At 37.3% G+C, this 9,536-nt stretch overlaps 1 protein-coding gene and 1 long non-coding RNA gene across 4 annotated transcripts; both read right to left on the reverse strand.

Moving 5' to 3' along the window:
- Nucleotides 1-395: 395 nt before the first annotated feature.
- LOC109705277 (putative disease resistance protein RGA1) lies at nucleotides 396-5,137 on the reverse strand. 2 transcript variants are annotated; one of them, XM_020226011.1, is made up of 4 exons: nucleotides 4,954-5,137; nucleotides 1,936-4,845; nucleotides 579-1,498; nucleotides 396-453 (listed from the first exon to the last, which is right to left on the reverse strand). In XM_020226011.1, exons 2-3 carry the CDS (start codon nucleotides 4,738-4,740, stop codon nucleotides 605-607), a joined length of 3,699 nt encoding a protein of 1,232 aa, XP_020081600.1. In that variant the 5' UTR covers nucleotides 4,741-4,845; nucleotides 4,954-5,137; the 3' UTR covers nucleotides 396-453; nucleotides 579-604. The 2 variants fall into 2 exon arrangements, with proteins under 2 accessions (XP_020081600.1, XP_020081601.1); XM_020226012.1 differs by having other exon boundaries at nucleotides 414-453; nucleotides 594-1,498.
- Nucleotides 5,138-7,611: 2,474 nt separating this feature from the next.
- LOC109705278 lies at nucleotides 7,612-9,530 on the reverse strand. 2 transcript variants are annotated; one of them, XR_002214684.1, is made up of 4 exons: nucleotides 9,269-9,530; nucleotides 8,742-8,850; nucleotides 7,783-8,651; nucleotides 7,612-7,681 (listed from the first exon to the last, which is right to left on the reverse strand). It is a non-coding gene; the product is annotated as an uncharacterized LOC109705278 (long non-coding RNA). The 2 variants fall into 2 exon arrangements; XR_002214685.1 differs by having other exon boundaries at nucleotides 8,742-8,866.
- Between the last annotated feature and the right edge of the window lie 6 nt (nucleotides 9,531-9,536).

Here is a 9,536-nt window from a genome sequence, read left to right on the forward strand (position 1 = left end):
CACACTTCTCTCTTCCTTATTATGTTCAACTCATCAACTAGTCATATTTAATTGTAGAAGGTAATTGATAGAGTGCATATATTATCATCATTACATTTTTTGTTTTACATGACTAATTTATTGCTTCAGCGTTCACGCCTAATAAGATATAATACCTGAACCACGAGCATAGGAACTCAAAGGCAAGAGATACTGAAACAGAAATTTTATTTAATTTCTAATACAAATGTGGAAGATATGTGATGCAGAGGGTAAGCAAATACTATAATATCTTTGTAATCACGCGCTGCGAGCACCATGTCCTGTAAGGAGTGATTAGCACTATAATTTCTTTTATACATGCACCCAAACCATAAATTAAGGGTACAAAATATAAAAATTTGTTTTGAGGATGCTAATTAAAAGCAAACCAGATTGCTCTTTCATTGTCTGAAAAGAAAAAGGCTAGTAGTCCTGAAACAAATGAAATAACCTTGTTAGTTAAGATCGAATAAGACGTAGTTCATTAAGACCAGAGTGAATTGCATTAATTACAGAGGGTAGCATGGGTAAGATGAAGGGTGGTAAAGTGAACATACAATATGCATCATCACCTTTGCAAATGCTAAAAAATCGTCAGATCAGGGATGTCGGCAATCTTGGGCCAATCAAGGCCTATATTCTCTTGGCATCGCTCCTTCAACACAGGGTGACACCCGGTGATGCATAGAGTACGCAGTGAAGCAGGCAGGTCTGGAAGTGACTGGATAAGATTAGCATTATACACTAGCAAACGCATGAGGAAGCATAGTTTTGTCATGCTCTGGGGTAGGGACTGAAGGGAGCATGCATTTTTTATGCTCAAAAAGTAGAGGGCACTGTGATTTTGCACCAGCCATTCCTCAGGTAAGGAAGTGAGTTGCGAAGCACCAAGGAGAGTCATCCTACTGATGGAGGAGAGACTTCTCAATGGCTCCATGAGCAGGAGTGCGTGGTGGTCAATTGATAGTCTACCAAGCTTCAAAAAGCAGTCAAGTGCATTCTTTTGGCTGACATTATTTGGAAATGGAGGCTGACGCAGGGAAACTTCAATTAGCTTGTCACACCCTTCAATTTCTAAAGAACGAAGAGACACAAGAGCTTGTATTCCACCAAATGATGATAGTTCTTTGCAGTTCTTTATCTCTAAACTGGAAAGCATTGTCCACCCTGCACACACTTGTGCTGGGGGAAGGGATGCTATCCTTGCACAATCGAGTAAATCCAAACAGGTAAGAGAGGCTAAATCTGCTGACCACAGCAATGGCACCTCAAGGTCGCCACATGACCCAATAGTGAGTTGACTGAGTATAGAGGGCAGTTGGATGTCTGAGATCCCACGTTTTGTCAACTTTGGGCACTTTTCTATACACAAGAATTTTAGGGGGTTGAATTTCCAAAAAAACTCTGTTGGAAGATATTCGAGCTTCTCACATTGTTTGATGGTTAAAGTTGCAAGAGCCTTAAAATGTTCTTGTTGCTGCAGAAAGAAAAGATGTAAGGATATTAAGTCAGGGCAATCACAGCCATGCAAATATATAAATTGGTGTTTTAATATAAGGGTCAACTTCAAATGCCCTTTTGTTGTTTGACTCATTTTCACCTTGCCACCTTGTGGTTCAAAAAGTTTCATTTCACCCTCATGCAGTTTAATTTTTTATTTCACTAAAAAATTCTATATGACATAGAGTGGCAAATAAAAATTTTTAAAAAACCACAAGGTGGCAAAGTAAAAAATGCGCTAAATGATAGGGGGGCCAAAGTGCAACTTTTTGAAACGCAGGGTTGCAAAGAGAAAAATGAGCTAAACCATAGGGAAGCAAAGTGAAACTTTTTGAACCGCAGAGGAGCAAAGTGATGAGCTAAACCTAGGGGTAGGTAATAGGTAATTTGAAGTACACAAAATAGAGCACTTACATTGTTGTTTCCGCAATCTTGATTTATTGTTGAAAGAGCAGTCAATCCAACATCAGAAATTTTCATTCGTCTTAGATTGCGAGGCAGAGTAGGAATTCCCCTCAAATTAGGGCAGCCAATAATCTCCAGAGAATGAAGTAGAGGAAACATGCATCCATCATCTACTCCAATCCACTCCTCCAAGTTAGGCATGTATAATAAGAATAGCTGCTTCAACGATGGAAAGGCACATACACCGCTGCTCCCGTAGAATGAACAACATATGTGCTTTACTGCATGTAGTTTACACAGGTAAAGACGGTTAAGCAAAGGCAGGTCCCCAAGAGGTGGGAGGTGCTCCCATCCTTCACAATCAATCAGTTCGATGGATGTCAAGTTGATGAGAGACAGATCTGTCATCCAACAAGGAGATTTCACACCTTTGTAATTTTGAATATGCAATCTCTTGAGATTGATATGCGGGCAGAGGTTATCAAGGAGCTGCTCATCCGTCTCTACACAACTAGAGCGGTCTCTGGACCATCCCAATGACAATGATTTGAGATATTCTTTCTCATTCAACTTGGCCTCCATAACCTCTTCAGAACTCCTCACATTTTCAAGTTCTCTAACGCACAAATGACGAAGGTCTCTTAGGTTCATTAGTTCACCGATTTTGTAACCACTCTCCTCTCGGACAACAAAATTTTTTAACTTGTGGATGAAGGGTAGTTTGCTAATATAACGAATATTTTTTATCATACCATGACGATCATCTAACGAACGCAAGTTGACCAAGTTAGTCAAGCCATCATATTCAATATTATACGTGCCTATTCCAAAAGTCAAGAGCTTCAGGAATTGTAGGTGATAAAGCCTACAAAGAGATGAACGAATGAAGCCCATGAAACTTTCATCTATTACCAATCTTTCTGAAAGAGATAGGTAGCGGAGGTGTATCAAGCTATTAAGTGCATAGGGCATTTTATGAAAGTCAAAAGTCACGTGCATACTCAGTAAGCGTAAGTTTTTAAATCCTTTTATAACCTCACTAAACACAAGTAAATGATCTGTATTATGCTCATGATTCTCTTCAACAGATACGACAAGAGTGCGCAAGTTCTTAAGATTGGAGATCTCTCTAATGGAAAGAAGATTTGTGTTTTCAACAGATAAATGTCGAACTGTCCGTGGAATAGTATTTCCTACAATATCACCTCCTATTCTGATGCATTCTCCGAGAGAAACAGATTGTGCTAGGTCATGTAGCAGATCGTGCATAACATAAGATTTAGAAATTTCAAACCCATAATCATTGGTTTTGCAAGTAAAGAATGATTTTCTTGTCAGAAGATCTAAATATTCCTCTCCGATATCTTCTGGCCTCCGCTTTCCACATATAGACTGCGGAATCAGACCTGAACCCATCCACATATAGACCAACTCTTTCTTCTTAAGCATATAATCTTGTGGAAATATACTACAATATCTAAAGCAGAGTTGTAAGTTTGTCGATAAGTGATCGTAGCTTAATCTCAAAATTGTCATGATGTCGTCCTTTCTATGTTGCAATTCCACAATGTCTTCTTTCAAGATTCTTTTCCAATAGCCATAATCCATGCAGGAGTTTAGGAGCCCTCCCATAACCTTTATTGCCAATGGGCATCCTCCAAGCTTCTTCGCTATCTGCTTGCCAATCAATTGCAAGTTTTTATAATCATCAGAGTTCACACCAAGAAAAGCGTGCTTATTGAAAAGCGACATACAATCGCTCTCCTTCAACACATTTAGATTTAAAGATTCCTTTTTACATTGCATCACTTTTGCCACCATATCTGCAACTGAACCCATTCGAGTTGTCAAAAGGATCTTGCTTCCTCTTTGTCCAAGTTTCAAAGGAGCAACTAATTTCTCCCACTCTATCGCATTATCATCATTCCAAACATCATCTAGCATGAGCAAAAAGCGATTCGACAAAATTTTCTGTTTAAGGATATAATGGAGCGCATTTAGACTCTTGTCGCCAAAACTCTCACTACTTGCACCTTCTAACATCTTTCTTGTTATCACAGTTGCATCAAAGTCTTGAGAAACGCAAACCCACATAATCGGGTCAAAGTACTCTCGCACTCTGTCGTCGCTATAAACTAGTTGAGCAATGGTAGTCTTCCCGAACCCACCCATACCAACAATGGTAAAAGCAGAGACGTCCGTATCTCTCGGTTTGATCAACCATTCGACTATCAAGTGCCTCTCCTCGTCTCGTCCGAGCACCTCACTTTCGGTTAACAAGGAGCTAGTCTCGCGAGCATTCCGGACTTCCTCAATCTTACGACGCTTAACGCCAGGGCCATATAACCCAGTAACAAGTTGAAGGAGTGGCCCCATACCGTCAACGACCCGATCCAACCCCTTGACGGCCTCCCTCAACCTCTTTAGTGTGTCATCGCTAAAGATACGATTAACGAAACTGTCAAACTTTCTCCTATATTTAGAGAGAATGCCACACACCTCGTCATCTCGATCTTGTACTGTCTTCTCTAGCTCGTAGTACTCCAGCTCGTCGAGCACGTCCTCCGCGCACTCCACGGCATCTCTGAGCTGCCACAGCCACGTATCCAGCGCCTTGTTCTGCGCCATGACCATCGCACCCTCCTCGACCGCAGTCAAGACTGCCTGGACCTGCGGAAGGGCGTGCTGCAGCCGTTCGAGCTCGTCCTGCATGCCGCCGGCCGCCGGGTACACCTCGAGGTAGGATGAGCAAGCGCTGACGAGATTCTTGATGATCGCCGACGCCGCCGATTCGGCTATGAAAGGTAAAGCCATAACCCTCCAGATAATAAGCTCAAACCACAGCTACTTCACCACCGCTCAGGCAATTCATCAAACACTTGGAGTGCCAAAAAGATAGAGAATGAGGAAAGAGTGACGCTGAAAACAATCAGTCTCACTTATTAGGTAATATACACAGCAGGTATATATGGCATCTCTCTTTATGCGAATTAACTGCATGCAGACAAGAAATTAAAAGGAGCATACAGTTTGGGGAAGACTGACATGTGATCGATTTCACATGACTGGAGGTTCTGCCGACTTCTTTGAGAATCCACGCCCCCAGTCCTGAACTCACATAATTAATTAATCATATTCAAGGCCGTGTAATCCTCGCCCCCACGGCACCGCTGTACTGAGGGAGCAGTTACACTTTTGACGCTCAAACTGTACCTTTTTAGTTCTTTGAATTTTAATTCATTGTATTCTCGGTTGAGTGAGACTGTAGACCACCTATTCATGGGCTGTGACTTTTCAGAGCTTTATCTCCAATAAGTCAGTTCTTCGTATATGTAATACTGCCGATTCGCTCCGGGATGGGAGCAGGCATAAAAGTGGAGTGCTGGGCAGAAGGGAATTAGCGACAATTACCACAACACGGTAGATCGTTTGGTTGGAGCGGAATAGAAGAATTTTTTAAAATTCTAAAAAAATGGCAGACGGCTTAGTGACTGAGATACGCTCTTTTAGAAACACCTGAAATCTTTTTTGCTACTTTTTTTCCCCAAAAAACAGATGCCAAACTGCTTCAGATTGTAACTGAGTTCATCTTCAAAATAAGTGAAACGGTAGCATGCTATCTATTCTCAAAAAAAAGAAAAAAATTTTAATTCGTTGTAATTTTTTACTTGAATTGTGAGATATGTGGCAAGTCCCCGAACTTTAATTTGCCGTAATTTTTGGTTTGAATTATGAGGCGTGTACGTACCACTTTGGTCCTCGAACTTCAATTAGTTGCAATTTCTCATAGTTGGAGCCAAAATTTGCAAAAGATTAACTAGTGGCTCTTAATAAAATTATTAAATTCTATTTAAAAATATTAGATTTGTTAACCTTAGTATAGAGATTGGTGAGAGAAAATAAAAAGTTTAGTGATATATATGGAGGAGAAAAGAAAATATAATTAAGCCTGTAAATAGTTATAAATTTTGGATAATAACAAATAACGACCCTTTCTCTTACCATTGATGATACCTTAATAACATCTAATTGATTTGAGTCTTTGATTTACAAATAAGTGAGGAGCAACTGCAATGCACCAAATTATTACCTGCACCTGGTGTACGAGTACATATCTATGCACCGCATCTCTAAAATGGACAAATGTTTTGGACAAATGTTTTAGAGCTACGAAAATTAAAATCTAACTCACCGTCAATGTGAAAGTGATTTTAGACCCAAAAATTTTTTTCCTTTCATAAAGCATTTGATAACTTGTTTTCAAAATCTAATTCTGTATTTAAAATCAATTTTCTGAGTTTAGAGATCCAAAATCAGAAGTATTTAAAACCTGCTTCTTAAATCTGAATCTAATTTTGAACTCAAATTTTAAGCTTAAATTTTATTTTAGATTCAAATTTTAAATTTAAATTTAAATTTATATTTTAAATTTTAGATTTTAAATTTTAAATCTTAAATTTCAAGTTATCAATTTTACTTTTCAAAATTTTGAATTTAGATATTAATTTTTAGATTTTAAATCTCAATTTTTAAATTCAATTTCAAAATTTGAAATTTAAGCTAAAGTTTAAATCTTGATCTATGAAATTTGAAATTTTGGACACCGATCTTTTTATACATAAAAATTTTGGACACTACCTTTTTAAAATAAAAAAAAAAAAATTGAACGATTTTTGTGTCTCTACTCTAAGGCTTCGTTTGGGATTGCGGGGAGATTGTGTTACGTGCGGTGAGAAAGTACATTGGAAAAATACCTATTTGTTTCCGTACGTAATATTGCGTTACGCATATCGCGATGAATTGGTTACGATATATTTTCTGCGATTCCACCGGAGAATGCAGAAGTATATCCCTATATGCTTTTTTCTCAACTCCATTTTATCTAATAGCGTTAGATAGATCTCAATACCAAACTAAGCCTAATACGTTTACAAATCTCATAATGTTTTTTAATCTACTCTCTTTAGATATTTTAGGTTTAATATATTAGACCAAATGAATATCGTGTGGTGCATATAGCGTATGTATACACTGGGTACAGGCTTTTGTTTCTTTCTGCATAATCTGGTGTTTCGTAACACATAAACTTAGTAAAAATAGTTTAAGAGATATTAAATTATAGAAAAAATAATAATCCACTTGTTAGTATTTGGTTTGGCGTAAAACGAAATTGAGATTGAAGCACAAGTGTTCTGTTTGAAAGAAAAGAAAATAAAATATGTAGAAAAGTAGATGTGTGATGGAGGACAGATACTGACTTTTTAGTTTTTATTTTTTCATCGGAAAATAATTTGCAAAATCGTATACGGTGCGTCTCTTAAAGTATATAATTATTTGCCACTGGAAAGTGTAAAATACACAAACCAAATCTCCAAAAATCTAATATTAATATTCGACCGAAAAACTATTTTTGACCTGAGCTATTTATTTGAATACATGAATATCTTATTCGGTCTATCTGTTCTATTTATTCAAGAACTGTATAGTATTTGGTAGATTAGAATTTTCATCAATTTAATGGTTTTAATTATCTTTTTGCAAACAAAACTGAAACAACCAATAGCTAATAGAGGTATTAAACTTCACCAAATTTTCACTTTAACTAACTCAAATAACTCAAATAAAAAAAAAAAAAAAAAAACTATACTAGAACCTAAGAACGGTGTCAAAAAAATAAAAATAAAAAACAAATTGTGAAGTTGAGGGGCCTATTTCGCAATGGCCTATAATTGCATAGGTTTCATTACAATTTTACCTCAAAATAAAAAAAAAAAAATTATGTATATGTATGCAACAGTTCGAAAATTAAGGAACTGCAGAAAGGAATGTAGACAGAAAATTTGAATCAAAACGAACCTTACAGAGATTGCAGACTGAACTGAACATAAGCAACAGTTGTCGGTCTGTTCGAGTTTTGAGTGTGCTTTTCTGTGTTCAATGCATCAGGAAATTAATTTTTTTTCTCTTTTGGAAAATCGTAAAGAAAGTAGAATTTCGCAAGCAGCTGCAGGACGCGGTTGCAAGTCGATGCCCGCTTTACGATGAGATGTCGGCCTGAGTATTATCGACGGAGTATCTGTCAAATTTACTCCGGAAAGTGGATACAACCTGCATTAGAAACTTGAAAAGGTTTAACAAAATTTAGAGTGGACACAAGTTCAATCTGGGTGCTTGTTATACTGCTAAAAAATATATAAAAATTGAAAACACATCTTAAAGCAATGTTTAGACCATGGATGTTTTAGCTACCTCAAAGAAGCTCAACAACTTCAACATATAACAGACAACAACAGAACAAGCTTATGACCAGGCTATGCGATTTGCTATTTGCGCGGGAATATTCGGACACTAAATTGAGGAGAAACAAAATTGAAGCATTTAACCGCCCTGCCGCAAAAGAGGGCAATTTCTTTCTTAAAGATTTTACATTAGTTTGGCTGCTATATATACACATACACACACACACAAAAATACATGGAATCTTAATCTGATCCTGCACCAACAAATTCATGTAAGAAATTAGTCTTTTTTTTGATATTCTTATGAATAAATTGATGGACCATGACCATGTATGCGAGTCATATATGACAATAAGAGCCTTTTTCACTATTGCACCAAAGAAGAAAAAGAAGAGAGAATAGGTAGTAAGATTTTAATACTGTTTTATGCCCGATAAGGGAAAATAGATTCGAGCGCCAATACGGAGTCCTAATCCTTGCATGTTCCTGCACTACCAAAATAGAACATAAGCAGCTACTCTTGCTTTATATTCTTGAAAATTTTGAGAGAAATATATATACATAGGAGTGCTATACCATTACTACAGCCCTGCACCAAGAAATTTAACAAACTGAAAAAGCTTTCGTCATGCTTCTCTTATGTTCGAACTCATCATCAGCCAGACTTCGCATCTTGTTTGTACTCCTAGAGAGAGGAATTACTGCACAATTAGTCATATTTAACTTTAGAAAGCAATTGACATGCTAGCAATTAACATATGTTATATTCATTACATTGTTTGTTTTATATATAAGACCAATCCGTCCGGCAAGCACAAGGTATTATATATAGGAGGCAATTAGTGCTTTATTCCCTTTTTATGTATCCAAATCATAAAATGAGAGTACAAAATGTAAAAATTCCATTGAGGATGCTAATTAATTAAAAATGAAACCCGACTGCTCTTGCATTATCTGAAAAAAGGTAAGCAATCCCGTAAGAAATGAGATAACTTTGTTAAGACTGAATGAGATGTATGTATGTAGTTCATTAAGACTGAAATGAATTGCATTATTTATAACAAAGGGTTATGAGATGAAGGGCGGTGGTAGAGTGTACGTACAATATGCATCATCATCACAACCTGCAAATGCATGTTCAATCCTCGCATAACGGATGTTGGCAATCTTGGGCCAATCAAGGCCTACATTCTCTTGGCATCGCTCCTTCAACACAGGGTGACAGCTGTTGATGACTAGACAACGCAGTGAAGTAGGCAGATCTGGAAGTGACCGGATAAGAATAGCATCTTCCACACTCAAAATGACGAGGGAACACAGTTTTGTCATGCTGCGGGGTAGGGACTGAAGGGAGCGTGCATTCCATATGCA

The sequence above is a fragment of the Ananas comosus genome, unplaced genomic scaffold, assembly GCF_001540865.1.
Source record: "Ananas comosus cultivar F153 unplaced genomic scaffold, ASM154086v1, whole genome shotgun sequence".
Classification (NCBI taxonomy): Eukaryota; Viridiplantae; Streptophyta; class Magnoliopsida; order Poales; family Bromeliaceae; genus Ananas; species Ananas comosus.